General features: G+C 40.6%; 1 protein-coding gene across 8 annotated transcripts in view; it reads left to right on the top strand.

The window, feature by feature from the left end:
• The window catches only part of LOC137301486 (neural cell adhesion molecule 1-like), a 441173-nt gene that overhangs the window by 281014 nt on the left and 141827 nt on the right, over window positions 1-18332 (top strand). For all 8 annotated transcript variants that reach the window (XM_067971002.1, XM_067970999.1, XM_067970998.1 and 5 more), the window contains exons 5-8: window positions 561-698; window positions 1244-1361; window positions 4583-4746; window positions 8667-8809. In XM_067971002.1, coding sequence (XP_067827103.1) covers window positions 561-698; window positions 1244-1361; window positions 4583-4746; window positions 8667-8809 — 563 coding nt within the window. The remainder of the gene's footprint in view (window positions 1-560; window positions 699-1243; window positions 1362-4582; window positions 4747-8666; window positions 8810-18332) is intronic.

Below are 18332 nucleotides of genomic sequence, written 5' to 3'. Positions count from 1 at the left end.
TAGAAGAGATCTTTGTTGCTTGAATGCTTTGGTCTGTAGACTTTGTATTCAAGTGAAGTATTTTTAACTGTGACTTTCATGAAGATGTCACTCGAAGAGGCAATTGGGAATGAAATTTTTCCGGTCGATAATTGTAGCAAAAAAAGCCAGTGTGAACGTAGAACAGGATTTCATGTTTGTGCTCATATCAACTTGCTTGACAAAATTATCAACTGGAGGCAGTTTAGCCTCCTGGTTATCTAATTTAAAACTAGTGGTATTGCAATTTTGTTGCTTCTGTCATCCACATATCTAGGCAATGGCAATTGTTGGGAGTGATAGAGCAGGAACAATCTGTCTTTAAGTGAGAAACTGTAGATATTCCAACCAAGTCTTTGAATGAGGAAGTGGAATAACAGGATAGATAGAAAGAGATAAAAATTCTGCTGGAGCAAGTCCTAAAGTGAAACAAGCAGAATCTATAGGCTATAGATTTCCTGAGTTGATTTACTTCTATTATTTAACGAGAAATTTTTTGTTTTAGTACAAGGACTGATAGTCTCCATTTTTGTTGCCTTCAGTTCGTTTCACTATGTTGCCCAACAACTACTTGCAAATCCGCAACATTAAGAAGACAGATGAAGGCACCTACAGATGTGAAGGAAGAATCGCTGCCCGTGGTGAAATCAAATTCAAGGATATAAAGGTTATTGTTAATGGTAAGTTTTGAATTCTCAGTACTATGATCATTGATCCAGTTTGGTAAATAATACATCCCTTTGTTTAAAAAATACTAACTAGTGTGACTATATACAGTTATTTAACATGTCATCTCATTTCCACATTGTTCCTGTGTAAAAATGGTTTAGTTAACAACAGCTTGAATTTATATAGCACTTCACAAATAGGAGTAATGATAGGAAGACCGGAGTCAGAGAAACAGAGCACTCTGGAGGGGATATAAGGATAAATACTTGGGGGATCAACGGAGGTAATGGTGTGGGGAAGATAGAAAAGCATTTGCTGGACATGTGCTAGGTGTGCTTGGATAGGTAGGAATGAAACCATGAATGGGCAGTCCCATGGAAATGGACGACAGAGAGGCAATGGAGGAGGATGTCATGGTGAAGCATATTGAACACTGCAGATGATTAGGGATAATGCACCCCCACTGTCACAGAAGATGGCATTCATAACTTCAGCTAGTTGTCTTGTATTAACATCTCATCTGGTCTTTTTGCCTCCTCTTGTATTTGTGTTACAGTTCCTCCCAGCATCCGTGCCCGGGAAATGGTGGTGAATGCCACGGCACATAGTGGTCAGTCTGTCATATTGGCGTGTGATGCGGATGGTTTCCCAGAGCCAAAGGTGACCTGGCGGAGGTAAGATGAATAAAGAATTCGAAGAAGAATAAAATTATTCCAATTGTTTCAATTCTCTATTTGTTTTCTCACTAGCAACTCGGAAGTAGTTTCTGTTAAGCCAGTGATAGCTGACTCACTGTGGTACCAGACACCACTAATTATTCTTCTTTGTTTATCTTAGTGAATGTTTTGTCAACTACTCTTGTGTTCGCTAATAATTTGTTGATATGTTACATCAATTATTGATCAATTCAGGAATTTCGCTTTAGCTGGTGTCTTCATAAAGCCAGAAAACATAGGAGTACAAACAAAACCTATTGATTAGTTCCATGACAAGTTTCCATGATTGTTGACCCTGATTTTTGCTGTGATTTTGGATCAGTTATCACTGCTGTTGATGGTAACCTCAGTGGATCACAGTGAAATTTAACTTAGCAGTGACAGCTACTGCTGTGCAAGGGAGATTGTACCCCTTCCCAGGCCAATAAATTGTTCCTGAGGTTCAGTGCCCAAAATTGAACACAGTACTCCAGTTGAGAGCTGACCTTGGAGCTGACCAAGGCTCTGTACAACTGAAGCATCACTTCCTCACTTTTAAATTCCAACCCCCTTGAGATAAAGGCCAACATTTCATTAGCCTTTTGATTACTTTATGTATTTGTTCACTAGCTTTTAATGATGTGATGCTTCAGTTGCACAGAGCCTTGGTTAGACCCCATTTGGAGTACTGGGTTCAATTTTATGCACAGAACCTCAGGAAAGATATAATGGCCTTGGAAGGAGTACAGCGTAGATTCACCAAAATGTTATCAGGGCTTAAAGGGTTAAATTATGAGGACACGTTGCATAAACTCTGCTTGTACTCCCTTGAGTTTAGAAGGTTGAGGGATGATCTAATCGAGATACTTTAAATGATTTTGGGAATCAACAGGGTAGATACAGAGAAACCATTTCCTCTGGTGGGGGAATTCGGTAAAAGAGAACATAATATAATTAGAGCCAGGTCATTTAGAAGTGAAGTCAGGAAGCACCTACATGGACATCTAAATCCCTTTGCTCCTCCACAGCTTCTAGTCTTTCACCATTAAGAAAATATTCCAATGTATCTTACTTGAATCCCTACTTCCCCACATTGAACTCCATTTGCCACACAATCTATATCACTTCATAACTATCTGCTCCCACCCACACAACTTACTGTGCCTCCTAACTTAGTGTCCTTTGCAAACTTTGATATACAACTCTCTATTCCTTCGTCCAAGTCATTAATGTATATGGTGAAAAGCTGAGGCCCTGTTACAGATCTCTGGGGAACACCACTTGTTACATCCTGGCAATCAGAGAATGATCCCTTTATCCCTACTCTGTCTCCAACTTCCCAATCACTTACAGACCCATGTCACAAGGTTACCACCAATTCTGTGGGCTCTAATTTTTGCTCATAATTTCTTGTGCGGAACCTTATCAAATGCCTTCTGGAAGTCCATATAGACATGTATAGACACTCTCCTTGCCCACTGTGCTAGTGACCTAAAAAGATTCAACAAGATTATTCAAACATGACCTACCTTTCACGCATCCTTTTTGCCATTTCAGTGTCCAGACTTCTCCCTCCAGCTGCTCCAGTGACTACAAACACTTTAACCTCATTACTTACAGCTGTTAAGAAACTTTTAAGAGGTGCAGAACAGCCTGTCTGCTGATTGGTTGATTTCTTTTTGTCACTGTCAGTAATGACAAGGAGAATACTTTCAACGCTACTATCGCTGGTGGCTGTGCAGTCTTTATTTCTAGCTCAAGAATGGTAATACAGTGTATAAAGGCTGAGACTTGACCTAGCAGCTGTCAGTGTCAAGTATACAATAATTGCAGTCAAGTGCTAAAAATATTTTGTGTGCCTTGAAATCATGCTTTCTCTCTTTCTGCTTCATTAAATACCACTAACATTATTAAGAAAGTATAGTGTAAGCATGAACAAACATCACTTTAAATGGATGCAAGTACATGATTGCAGTGTAGAAAGTAGTTTTTTTAACCTCTTGAGTACTGCAGCAACTTTTTTACATCTAAACTCAAAATCACATTATTGCCTTGAAATTACACTCTGGGATATTTATGTAGAGATGTGTAACACACTTAACTGAAATTCCTCTTTCTGCTATTTTAGCGGAGGAATCAACTAATTTAAAGCAATAAATAAAGTAGGGGAGAGCAGAATTCCAGATATACCTATTAAGTGTCCATCTGCTAGTATCTCGCACCATAATTTCAGGGCCAATATTTTTTCATCTTGTTACAAGAAAGTGTGTATTAAAAGTGATCTATGCTTCTGCACAGTCCACTAATCCTGACGTATATTTAACAAATTATTTTGTCTTTGATGCTTAAAAGAGGAGATACATAGTTTGAAATCTCCAAGTCATTTGGTACTTAGTTAATTTTATGATTATAATGTTTGTGACTAGAAATGCACAAGCACTTTTTTTGTTGGGTTTATAAAATATATAGTAATCTGAAGACAAAGACCTTCCAGCCTTGAATGGCTTTGCTATGTATTCGATGTCTGAAGCACATGCTTTTTCCAGAAAACAGTTTTATGTACTGTGCCTGTGTTCATTAAATTGCACACAATGCTTAAGCACTGTCAAAAGCATAATCACTGCATTTAACCAAGTATAAATAATAGTTCCTCTTTAAATCTGTCTCAGTAAATCTAACCTAATTCCAAACCAGTTTTATTCTTTGCCATTCTCCTTAGAAAGCTATCTGAGAATGGGAGCAAAAAAAGGCTTTGTTTGCAATTGATTTGCTTTTATGATGCTAAAGAGGTTTTTATATATTGTGTGTAAAAGAAAAAGGAAAAAGAATCTTTGATTGCTGTAAAGTAAATCTATTTTCTTGAAATGTTTCTTTTCCGTGGTACATGAGTTGAGTTAAATTGTTTTTTTCTTTACTGCTGCAGTAAAACATTGTGAAAAATGGGGCTGGCATTGTTTCAGCTGTTTGAGTAAAATCTGCTTTGGTTCTTCATCAGAGTGCCGATTTGTGTCTATTTAATATTGGCTGTGTTAAACCATGCCAAAGCCCATAGATAGTAACAAGGTGATATCCACTGAATGTAAAATTAGTTTTTTTTTAAGAAAGCTGTATCTTTGATCTTGTGGTTGTATATTCTTTGCAGAACTTTTGATGAGTAGTTATTATTTTGACACAGTTCATTTTCCCTGTTTCTTTTTCAGAGATAATGTGGTCATTGAAGCAGATGGGGATAAATACATTCTGAATGAAGATGGCTCTGAGCTCACGATAAACAAAATCGGAAAAAGAGATGATGGAGAATACATCTGTATTGCACAGAATAAGGCTGGAGACTTCGAGGTGGAGATCACCCTCAGCGTTTTCGGTAAAGCTCTTCACATTTTAAAGAGACTAAATATAAATCCCATCTCACCAGGGTAGACATATGACATTTGGCCCCGTCCTGTCTATTTAAGAACATAAGAAATAGGAGCAGGAGTAGGCCATACGGTTCCTCGAGCTTGCTCCGCCATTCATTCAGATCGTGGCTGATCTTTGACCTCAACTCCACTTTCCTGCCCAATCCCCATATCCCTAGAGTCCAAAAATCTATCCATCTCAGCATCCACAGCCCTCTGGGGTAGAGAATTCCTAAGATTCACAATCCTCGGCATGAAGAAATTCCTCCTCATCTCAGTCTTGAATGGCCAACCCCTTATCCTGCGACTATGCCCCCTAGTTCTAGACTCTCTAGCCAGAGGAAACAATCTCTCAGCATCTACCCTGTCGAGCCTTATATCCTATATGTTTCAATGAGATCACCTCTCATTCTTCTAAACTCCAGAGAGAATAGGCCCATTCTACTCAACCTCTGTTCATAGGACAACCCTCTCATCCCAGGAATTAATCTAGTGAACCTTCGTTGTACCACCTCTAAGGCAAGTATTTCCCAACGGATTTAAGACAGACAAGGCTGGAAGTGTAATTGGAGGTGCACTCCCCCAACTTCATTTTGCAGAGAGTAGTCCAAGCAGCATAGAATGCATCTGCCCATATGAAGGTGGACACATACAAATCATGGACTAATACAATTAACCTGGTTTGAACATTGCACGTAGGGGCCTTTGGTAGGCCCCAGAGACCAGCGATCAGCGGAGGGAGTGTAGGGGGTAAGATCAAGGAGGGGCCTCTACAAGTGCTCTGCCTATGACTGTGCATAGGCCCCAGCAGGAGCAGTGCAAATTATTTTAATGAGGCAGTCTGATGGCTGCCTCTTTCTCCTGCTGTGCCAGACCCCTGAGGGCTGCCACAGTGTGTCTCTGCCTCCAATCCAGTGCAACTCCTCAGCAGAGGCCAGGGAGACTGCCTCCGCCTGCAAATTAACTTGTGGCCATAGATACGTTAGGGCATCTCCAGATCAGGTGGAAGCCCGCCCTGCCAGAGCTGCCCCAAATCTGAAAGCCAAGAGCGTATTTGGTTAGGTACTGGTGCATGCCCTGCCCGTATCAAAGCAGTGAGGCCTTCAGGCGTTTCACCTGTGCCTGCCTTCAACTGAACATCTGAAATACCTGTTCTCTGCCACTAGAGGTCCCAAAGTGAGCTTTGAAAATAGTACGGCTCCCTCCAGTGGCAGAATATTCTGCTAAGAGAAAAGTTCACTTTCGTTCAGGGATTGATTTATTTCCTATCCATTTGAGCAGCACAGTATTAACGAAGCATCTTCACTTTCATGTTTGGCAAACTTTCTTTTCCATTTGTATGCAAACACATATGATATAAATTGAATTCAAATTGATGGTCATGTCATTTGTGAATGACTCAACGTGTCAAAAATAACAGGGTCAATCTCCATGATGAAGTTTACATTTTCCCCTCCAATTTCTGATCCTGCCCTCCTCCAAAATCAGGAATCATCAGACGGCATTCAAGAACGAAAGAACTTGCAGTGATGTAGCGCCTTTCATGATGTCCCAAAGCAGTTTACAACCAATTAAGCGCTTTTGAAGTATAATCACTGTTATAATGTAGGAAAATATGGCAGCCAAATTGCGCACAGCTAGGTCCCACAAACAGCAATGCAATGTGATAAATGAGCAGATAACCTGTTCTAGTGATGATGGAGATATCAATATTGGTCAGGACCAGTCCTCTGTTCTTCTTCAAATAGTACCATGGGATCTCTTACACCCACCTGAGAGGGCAGACAGGGCTTGTAGTATTACATATTATCTGAAAGACAGCACCTCCAACGGTGCAGCACTGAAGTATCAGCGTACATTACATGGCCAAGTTCTAGAATGGAGTTTGAATGCACAATCCTCTGACTCTGAGGCAAGAGTACTGCCACTCAGCCAAGACTGACACCTAAGCACAGGAGCCATGGCAGAGTTTCCCCCTCCTCACCTGGGAATGCTGAGCCTCACTGTAGCTTGGCTGAAACCAGTTAAGTTAGGATACAGAGGGGGTGAAATTCAACTTCAGCAGTGGCGGGAAACAGGCGATGACAAAGCAGCTGCCGGTTATACACACCATCGGGCAGGGTCAACAACGGCCATTCTGCTGCTGTCTGTTTTGCCTCACTGCTGAAGGTGAACTTCACCCCAGAGTTTTTAATGGCTGGCCACTTCAAATCATCATTCATGAAATAGAAGAACTCCACTCCTGATGTCAGCTGACTGCTTGTGAGCACCTCCAAGTGCCTTAAAATGACGGTGTAGTGCCGTGCTAGAAATGAATATTTTTCTCAACATCTAGGAAGTTTTATTCAGTATTATTGAAGTGCACAATAGCGAAGCTTTTAACATTGTAAGTACCCACACCCACAGAATAATCTTTTGATCCACAATCACTTAAAAGCTTCTGAACTTGATGATAACCTAATTGTTTCACTTCAAAGCTGCAAATTCCTAGAATTTCCCCAATTGGATATCTATCAACTATAAAATGTAGTTACGGGGGGGAGACAATGCAGACGAAGTGGGGAAGAGCGTCCCCAATGTTCTGATCCTGATGGCCTTTGTGTATGGCTGCCTCAGGATGTGTGTAGAGCCCCAGTACGCAAACACCAAGTGTCATTACGTGCTGGGTTTCTACCTGTCCAACACACTGAGAAGGATGGGTCTGGCCGAGCAGGCACAGGACGTCTCATCCAGCTGGACCGCCCCCCCCACCCCCCCCAACCTGTCCCAGGTGGAGAAGTTCCTGAGGAGGAACCCCTTCAACCACAAGGCCATCAGACAGTGGTTGACACAAAGAGTCCCGCAAGGAACTGAGAGGGTGGACTCGATCGGTTTCTTCCCCGACCAGACCGTCGATGCCATTTGATAGAACGTCTTGTTGCCGGAACTGACCAACAGGCACCAGGATGTAGCCTGGCTGGTGGTGAGAAAGGCCCTCCCTTCCAACATGCACAGAACCTCAGTGCCAATGAGAGCTGCCCTCGAGGCTGTGGCAGGGAGGAGATCGTCTTCCACCTCCTGATGGGCTGCCCCTTTGCACAGAGGGTGCGGAGAGAGATGCGTTGGTATCTGTCCCGGTTCACCCCAAACAGTTCGGTAACACAGGACGCTGTGCTGTACGGACTGTTCCCTCGGACGCATGCTGAGATGGATATCGCCTGTGGCTGGAAGACCATCAACTCGGTGAAGGAGGCTCTTTGTTCCGCCCGAAACATGCTGGTCTTCCAGCTGAAGGAGCTGTCCACAATCCAAGGTGCAGGAGTACGTGCTGTGGGACACACTGAGGCGAGGTGCGACCCACACAAAGGCTGTATGGGGAAAAGCCACTGTGTAAGGCCACCCTACCTTGTATTGTACATCATGAGTCATAAGAAATACTATGTATGAATTGTAATAATGAGATCGCTTTGGGTACAATCTGTGGTGTTCTTGGTTTGAAATGTACTGGTTTGGAATCGTGATATTTACTTCAAACTATGTGACCTTTAAATTCTATGAAGTAAAGAATATTTTGAAATTTAAAAAAAACTATAAAATGTAGCTACCATTTTCATTTTTTAATAGCTGTGTTTTACAGGTTAATCCACTTGGGGACAATTGGTTCACTAGTAATGGACTCGTATGCACCAATTTCTGGATCAGATAATGACAATGGAAATCCTAATTAGGGCAATTTCAGCTAAATTCCAGTTTTTTTTTGTTGGAAATTTGGACTTCAGTGCAGCCTCTGTTTTAGTCATTGAAGCATTTTAATCACCAGCTAAAATTTCAGTCAGTTTACATGACTCCTTGTTAATTGGTGCCTGCTGTATCATTAACCAGGATTTCAAATTATTTTTGATTTCAGTGAAACCTGAAATTACATATGTAGAAAACAAGACTGCAATAGAGCTGGAAGAACAGATTACATTGACCTGTGAGTCTAAGGGTGACCCCACCCCAACCATCATCTGGATGAAAGGCAGCCACACTTACAGGGATGGAGAACAGGTAGAAAAATCAAATGAAATCAGCTTGACCCCTAATGTGGATGAAATTGTACCTTCACCCAAAAGGAGATGAGCACAAACTTCATCCATATGTCATTAATAGTATCTGCTTAATCACAAAGATCAAGAACCATTAGTAGTTTTAAGTCCTCTGCCTCTTGCCTGCCTCCGTGTTTATGGTTAAGTTGTGCATGATTTTATTGCTTGCCTGCCTGCCTGCCTTGAGGATTTTAAGGAACTGAACTGTAATTCGCAACTCTTTCGAATCACCAGTTTCCACAGACTTACGCACATTTCTGATGCTGCCCTCACACGCACTACCATTGGTGCTCAGGCCAATTCTAGCACACAGATTGCTGCACCAACAGAGATCACCCGGCTTAGTACAGACTGGTGTTTGAACCTGACGCTTTCTGGATTGTATGGCTTAATACCAAACCATGTGGTGCATTTATTGATTAAGCCTTCAGGGGAGCTACACATACTGTCTTGTGTTACTTGCTGGTATGATGGCAAATATGATGGCTACATTAGCTGGTTATCCAATTAGAGAAAACAAAACCCCACTAATTTGTAAAAACACATGTTCACTTCTCCTGACAATTTTGAAAAGTAGCAAGATTATTTGATTTCTGTAATTAAAAATTTAGTGCAACATAACATGACGTATAGACTAAGATTGAATAATGACATACAATCATCAGTGGCAGTCATCAGCATAATTGTGTTCCCTGTTCAGTGTGTGCTCTGATGCTGCTATGAAAAGTATTTGGAAATCAACCCCCTCTCATTAGGTCTGTGATATATCATGTTAGTAGCTTATCAAGTCCTTGTGATTCCATTGTCTGAGTGTGGGTATTAATGCACGGTGTAAGCTCACATTCTGAAAACACGCTCTGCTGTTGCAGCTGAATAGATACATCACTCTCTATCCATGAATGCTCATAATGAACATTCCCATATGCTTTATGCTGGAAAAAGGGCATCTTCAATTGATTGCAATACTCAACTATAACCCATGTCTGTATTCAGTTTACGTACCTGTGTGCCATTAAAAAGCATGCAGGGATGTTCATTATAAAAAGGATGATGCATGCAAAAGTCACCCATCCTCTCCAGGTTGCTTATTTAGTGTGCGTGAAGCCTTCTAACCCCTGTAATTACCTATATTGTGATATTCTGGATTGTGGCCCCATTGCATCAGGCTAGATTGTAACGAAGTGGAAAGAAATATGTATCCTGACCTGCTATCTAATCAAACATGTCAACATGGAATGTATTTAGGCCTTGTAAATGAACATAACAAAATATAATTATGTGGGGTAAAGATTTCCTCTGTGCACTAGCTGTAGCAAAATCATAAATTAATTTATAAAGAACAGTTTACGATTTTGCTGCACTTAGCATACCTAGAGCAAATATTAGCCCCTAATTATCCTTTAATTGTAATTTCAACTTTCTGAAGATCTAAATCTACTAATTATCTTGGCTGCTTAATACAGTCTTGTAGACAAAAGTAGGCAGAGAAATCATACGTATTTCCAAATCTGGGTCATAAAGATCCTTAGCTGTCTAAGACTTGGGGGAGCAATTTTACCTCCCCCACAATGGGCAGGAGAGGGTCGGGGGGGTTAAAAATTAAAAATTGCAAAACGCAATCGTATTTACATCAAGCTCCCACAGTGCAGTTGGGAACCTGATTTAAATTTAACAGCTGCAGGCCAGGTTTCCCAGGGCTCAGGAAACCTGGCTGCTAAATGGAGACGGAAACAGCCGGATCAAGCAGGTGAGTGCTTTTCCAGCGCTGCGATTGCCACCCCCCCCACCGCCCCATGCCTCGTCAAATCTTTGGTGATTGCCGGGGACTGCCCTCAACAGTTCCCAGCTGCGGGCTTCTACAGCAGGCATTCCCGCCCGGCAGCCGGCCTCCCTTAAATTTGGTTGCCTGCTAGGCAGGAAATGGAATTTTAAAAATGATAGAGGTACTGCTGTTAAATTCGGCAGGACCTCCTCCTTCCCGGGATTTCCTGGTTTCCCTCTCACAAACATGCTCCCTCCCCGCCGCCCCGTAAATATCGGGGCTTTGTGTCCATTCACAATGCATCACCTACAAAATAGAAATTGTATGTTTCTCGTCCAGTCCTTCTGAGCATTCTCCAAAGATGCTATTATATGAGCATTTACTGAAATCCTATAAAACTCCTCTCTACACTATTTTAGCAGAGGCATTAACCCATTTACAACAAATGGATTAACGCCCGTGCTAAAATACTAGAGCAAGGAATTTCAGGCAAACATGTTAACTGTTCATATGTTATCCCACCACATAACTTCAAGGTCATATAGTATTGAATTCCTCCATTTCATTAAAACAGTTTTATACTTTCAATCTAATAATTCTAGTGAACTAAGACAAACAACTTTGAGTGATTTTAATAAAGAAGCATTACAGTAATTACATGTTTACCAATACTGCATTTGGATTTCATTAATTTTAAGTTTTAATTAACAGGGATAATACAGATGATAAAAATTGACAGTGGAATGCCTGAGAAACATAATTATACAAAACGCCACAAGTGCTTGATATCAACTTTGTAAAACTAGTGTAATGCACAGCGTCGCACTGGTGAGCCACATACTTCTCGTGTATGCAAAGGCCTGCTTGCGCCATTAAAATTAGCATGTATTTACATAATTAACATAAAGTGGAATTAAAATACCAGCTCATGTTGAAAAATGTCCTACTTTGTTATGTAATGGGCACAGACCCAAATGTTAATAGCTTCTATTTTGGAACAATGCCAGCTGCAAGTAATTTTCCTGGAACAATAACTGCTGTAGTGGAAGACACTCAGTAGACAATGAACGGTATTGGAAATTAGCATAAAGAACCAAGACTTGGATGATTATCTGTGAAGAAAGGTAGGAGGTTTGACTTGTGAATCTAATGTTAAGGCTCAATGGGGAAGTCAGCCTCAAGTCACGTGGTGTGAAGCTGAATTCACAAAGTAATATTGGGTTAATGGGCTTTATATGTAGTGGAGATTTTGTAGTTGCCTAAATCCCTTACTTTTGTGAAATGTCCCATTACTGTTTCCACATCGATTTTATCAGTTTCATGATATTTAACTGCCTTTATTGCCATTCCTAGGCACTTAATTAGTCCTTCCCATTCCATCGTCCTAGAATAATGCTTCAAAAGCTTAGGTCAGTGGTCATTCAATCTAATTCATTATCTGAGCACATGCTCAGGAGCATGCTGTTATTTTGGGAAGCTGTTTGACAGCTTTAGTTGTAACTTTGAGGTGTATATGCAATGTTACAATACGTTGACAATTCCTTTTTAATTCAGATTCTAATGAATCTTCCAAAGAGAAGTCAGAAATAGAACAATAGTCAGAAGTGCATTTATCGGTTTAAAAATCTTGAACATGCAGAATATTTCTAAGCCTCTGAATCACATAGGAACTTCTTTCAAACTGAAACAGTGAGACTTCGATAAAGCTACAGTAATGTAACTGTTCTTTTATCCTGCATGTTAGACTTGCTAGCAATAAAGTCCCATACAGACATAGAACAGCTGAAGCTTTTGCCAGCATCTTAGCAAAATGCTAACAATTTCCACTATTTTTAGACCTTTTGTGATCTTTTAGCCAGCTTGGCTGATGATTCCATTTCAGTTGTTAGCTGAAGCTGGCGATGGACAAGTCCGATTTCAGAAATAAAGAAACTGTCAAAATGATGTGTTGCTCCAGACCAATTGGACTGCAAACTGTGCATCATTCCCACTGCATGCAGTCAGTAAAATCACTTCCTGCCCTTATTAAGACCTGAGCTTAGTCTCCAAGGACTGAGAACGGCTAGTTAAGAATAAACTGTATTATACAAGCCAGAGACACTCACTCCACTTCCTTTGCATACCACTACACTGTCTGTTTTGTACTGTGCTTACCTTCTAATATGCTAAAAACAAAACACATTTGATTTCTGTCAGTGACTGGCATTGCTTAGGCAAATGAGGTAGTCAGAGAATGTCTATTATCAGCTGCCTTACTTTTTTTTTTGTTTCTTGGTCTTTCTGTACATCTGATTGTTTAATAATTAACTGATCATATGCACTATTTGACACTAACATACATGCTTGTCTCTGCTTGAATCGAATTGTAAAAAATGGTTCTACAATATCATAATGAAATAAGGTGTGAAATGAGTGTTCTCATATCTTCATCAAACTTATATAAATCATCCATTTATTACTGTTCAGTTCCCTGTATATTTCTTGTATGAGCACCAGTTCTGATGTGCCCAGAAAGAATCGTTATTTGTACTTTTACTTTGCCTTTTCACTCCTTGTACACAGGAATTTTTTAAATCTGAGGTTAAAAAAAATTATAATTTTCTGTTTTCCCTCATTGCTTTTCCTTGTTTTTTGTCTTCTGTGCCCTTTGTATTTTCTTCTTTTCCTCTTTACTTGGCTCGACTCTGCTGTTTCCTTTTTTTATCACTGCTGTTTTTGTTTCCCTTTCACAGATCCTGAGATTATTACACTTGGTTGCAATTTCTTTCACATATCTTCCCTGCTTGTGTGCCTGCTTAAATATATATTCTGTCCTGGATATGCTCTTATAGCAAGCGTCATAGAATGCTGTAGGAACTAATTTATTCTCATTGTAGAAAATAATGATATCTTCTTAGGAATTCTTCATTTGCCATCTAGTATATTATTTTGGAGTCAAAACCTTGTAAAAATAGAAACCCTTTTGGAATAGGAGTGCTATTAAATATAGAATTTGATTTTTTTTAAAAAGTAGGTTGCTACTTGTAGCAAAATCATAAATTCTCTTATAAAGAATGTGTTAATGATACTGCTACAAATAGTGAACAAAGGAAATCTTCGCTGTAACGGATGCAAGTTTGAATTTAGACTGGAGGATTTGATGGAATCCAAAATGACTTTGTTTGGCATTTATTAACCAACTTGTGGCTTCCTGTAGGGAGCAATGTTCAAAGAACAGAAACCTGGAAATTGTGTTGTGTGCTATCACCATACGAACACTTAACATGCTTGTATCAATGCTATTTTAAGAGGAACAGCTACTAAAATCTCTATTAAAATAGCAGGCGGGATGATTTTTGCACAGCCGAACTTCCAGGTTAAAGTCAGCAATATCAGTGAGTAGGTTTGAAAATTTAAAATTTGAATACAAACTAAATCCACTCTTTCCACCACATTAGAACACATTGTAGGTACGTCTTAATACATTTGACTTTCCTGGGAGGACCATGTCTGTCAGTCTCAGTATCTCTGGAGGTGGAGATAAATCTAGCTTAGAGGAGCCTTTCTGTGCCATAATGTGAAGTTACCATTAAATGCTTCTGTCCTTTCATAAGATGTTCATTGGTGAAACTCCCAGGTTAGTGTTCTGCTCACTGCCCCATTTTCAGATGGCTTATTGTTCCTCTGGGTATTTTACATAAATTAAGAGTGGGCCACCAATTTAACCATACCTGTGCTGCAGCAACAATAAAAGTAACTCGAGGCGGTAGATTTTAACTTTGCGGATTGGCTGCCTGTTGTACACCCCTCCAGATTTCCCTTTCCATTGACTTGACCAGTGGTGAAAGTTACAATCTACTCCAAAATTTAATTTGTTTGTCAAAAAATATCAAGTGGTCCATTCTTACATGATAAGCTGGGACTAATCCTTACTACTATATCTTAGAACAGAATTATATAACCCTGATATATTATTTCTGGGTTAAAAACTTGAATGCCACCTGTGATAAGCTTCACTATACGCAAATCAGGGTTTTGCTGCCCAGACCAGAAAATAACTGTGGTTGAGACTTTGGCTGAGCTTTATGTCTGTCGTTATTTCTTCAGCATCATTCACTCTATTGATAAAATTTGCTTTGAGGTATAATCCCTGGTATAGTCAAGTTTCAAGCCCCAACCTTAAGGCTTTAACCTAAAAACTTATTGTACCTAATGCAGTTTGCCAGCTTGGGATCTTTTTATATTTACGTTTAAAAGTTGAATTACATTTCTGATCTCGACATTGGCGCAGAATACCTTTTACCAGTTACTGGTGCAAGTACATTTTCACTAAAGTGGATGGAGAGTTATGGGGAAGTACTACTTTGCTTTTAAAAAAATAATAAAAACAAGCTTGAGAAGCATTAAATTATTACAGGTGCTTTGTGATTCGCTGATATAGTTTCATTGCTGCGAATGAAATTGCTCACTCAGGAATTGCTCATTTCAATTGTCTACATTCCTGTGATTTTGTTAGCAGTCTGTTAAATTCTACCAAATACTGGCATTTTTGGGGAAAAATAGGAATTGTTTTATTTCAGTTTTGAAACTTCAGCCACACAAACACCTGGCAGGCATTCCACAGTGATGGAAACAATTAGTGGGAATTTCTCACTTCATCAGTAAGTGCAGTGAACACATATAATGCAGCATTTTTTATTCGTACATTTTCACAGTAGAAGTTTGTCAAGAAGAAACCACACCACCTCCTTCTAAATTCAAATATTGCAGAGGGTAATTTTCACTTTCTCTGGGGTGGAAAATTGGCGGTATGGGATCTGCCACCTGTCATACACCCCACCCCATTCTCCTTGCTGTTGACTTCAATGGTTTTCCAGTTTTCCACCCCTGCAAAAGTGAAAATCACCCCCTTCCTTGTATGCTGGCAAGTGGCACTGCATTTATATGCCAAAGGTGATAATACTCTTCACCTACTATTGTTGTGTAACTAGACATTAGCCTTATTAAGTATTACTTTTGTCATTTCTCATAAAATGCTGAGATTGGAATGATTTCAAAAGCTTATTTATTTTAGCTCCTAAATTAGCCCAGTAAAAGTATCTTGTCTGGTTTTCCCTAGAGTGGGCAAAAGCAGATTTTCTGCCAGCCGTAAGGAAAGGAAATCAGCTGGTGAAACACAAAGCTGTTTTTATCCTGTTGCTACAATTAGGAAATATTTAAGCATTGGTCCAGGTGACAATGCATGATTCATTTTGCTTGTCCACGAACAGTCTTCATTGGACTGACAAGTCATCAAGTGCTATATGTTTTTTAAGCAATCCAACAAATTAGAGCTCCTGACTTCAGACAAGGTTCCACTTAGACTGTTCTTATCCCCTCTGGTGATTATATTAGCAAAAAAAGGGTTATCACTGCAGCCTTCACCACTACCCTTCCTAGAGTGTAAAACTCGGTTAACATTGGCAGAAGCACCTTTCCTTGTCTGATTCGATTACCAAGAACGGCAGAAGCTGTTTTAACAATTTTAGTGGATTTTGTAGTTTCTGGCTAACTCTATTTTGTGCCAGAAAATTTTGTTTTGTACATAGTGTGTAAACTACACGTAAATAGTGAGGCCAACAATTCAATGGTGACTGCCCAACATGCTGTTGCACAGATGCCTGAGGCCTACAAAATGCCCGAGATGCACAGCATGTTCCAATGCAGGCAGCAAGTGCATGTGCTGGGAACCCGTTGTGTGCTGGGCTCATGAGGCCTCCAACTTTCATTTATATTAGGTATGGGCACTAGTGCCCTTAATGCCTGGCACCCCCTCTTTCCTCACCTGGCCCTTCGCCTCAGGAAAGTCACTACTGTGCAACTGGCAGTCAACAGCCTTTCACTGTCTGCTGACACCTGGCACTTCCAACACATCATGAAAGGAACACCAGTAAATTATGCAAATGGTCTGACCTTGCATTATCCAATAAAATCAGCCCATTCTGGACTGGTGCACATAGCTTCTATTTAACAATCAGGATGTGGTGCTCGGGTCACATTATCAGTCCCAGTGTATAGTTTTCTGCAGGAGTTGAAGAATAAAGTTCATATCAAGGTCTGGTTGTCTCATGCTGTCATCAAAAAATGTAAGATAGTTACAGATAGATACAGTCTAACTTCAACACTTTCAAACTTAAATAACGTAGATGAAAAATATCAGCCAGTGATAAAGTTTAATGCTACGTGGTGGAGAACACAACTAAAGGAAAGTGATTAAGTGTGGTAATACAGCATGAAAATAGTTTATATTAAAAAAATAAAACATATCAGGTTTGGGTCTGTTGACCACTGTTGCACATCAGCATGTAATATTACTGTATCAATATTGACATTGTTACCTGTCATTAAATTAAAATTTAACAATTGCATGGAACAACTAGGTCTTGCCTCTGATGACATTGGTATCAATTTGCCTTTTCCGTAACACGTGGACCATAGAGTGATAAAGATTATAAGTCAATTCTGATGGGATTTGTACTTGTGGGCAAAGTATGTCCGCATGATGAAGCTGGCATAATCTGGGACTCAGACAGATTTAAAGGCACAGTGAAATGGTTTGAATTCCCAAATTGCAATTTTTGTTAAAATGTACTTTGAAATAAAAGCTGGTAAAAACGTTTGGTTAGTTTTGGCAAAAGTTCAGATTTTTTTTTATTCGTTCATGGGATGTGGGCGTCGCTGGCGAGGCCGGCATTTATTGCCCATCCCTAATTGCCCTTGAGAAGGTGGTGGTGAGCCGCCTTCTTGAACCGCTGCAGTCCGTGTGGTGATGGTTCTCCCACAGTGCTGTTAGGAAGGGAGTTCCAGGATTTTGACCCAGCGACGATGAAGGAACGGCGATATATTTCCAAGTCGGGATGGTGTGTGGCTTGGATGGGAACATGCAGGTGGTGGTGTTCCCATGTGCCTGCTGCTCTTGTCCTTCTAGGTGGTAGAGGTCGCGGGTTAGGGAGGTGCTGTCGAAGAAGCCTTGGCGAGTTGCTGCAGTGCATCCTGTAGATGGGAAGGTTGCATCTGTAATTGTTGTTTTCAATACATTGGTACAGGAACAGTGGTTCCCAAATATCAGCACAAAATCTGTATGTACAGCAACAACTTGCATTTTTACAGTGCCATTAATGTAGTAAAGCGCTTCACAGGAGCGTTATCAAACAAAATTTGACACCTAGCCACATAAGGAGATATTAGGACTAGTCAAAGAGGTAATTTTTAAGGAACATCTTAAAAGAGGGAGAGAGAGGTGGAGAGGTTTAGGGAGGGAATTCCAGAGGTTAGGGCCCAGGCAGCTGAAGGCACTGCCGCCAATGGTGAAACAGCAAGAGGGAAGAATTGGAGGAGTGCAGAGATCTTGGCGGGTTGTAGGGATGGAGGAGGTTACAGAAATAGGGAGGGGCGAGGCCATGGAGGGATTTGAAAACAAGGATGAGAATTTTAAAGTTGAGGTGTTCCCGGACCGGGAGCCAATGTAGGTCAGCGAGCACAGGGGTGATGGGTGAACAGGACTTGGTACGAGTTAGGATAGGGCCATCAGAGTTTTGGGTGAGCTCAAGTTTATGGAGGGTGGAAGATGGGAGGGAGGCCGACCAGGAGAGCATTGGAATAGTCAAGTCTGGAGGTAGCAAAAGCATAGATGAAGGTTTCTGCAGCAGATGAGCTGAGGCAGGGGCGGAGACGGGCGATGTTATAGAGGTGGAAGTAGGTGGTC

Source organism: Heptranchias perlo, chromosome 33 (genome assembly GCF_035084215.1).
Source record: "Heptranchias perlo isolate sHepPer1 chromosome 33, sHepPer1.hap1, whole genome shotgun sequence".
Taxonomy (NCBI): Eukaryota; Metazoa; Chordata; class Chondrichthyes; order Hexanchiformes; family Hexanchidae; genus Heptranchias; species Heptranchias perlo.
This window is presented reverse-complemented; position numbering and strand designations above follow the sequence as displayed.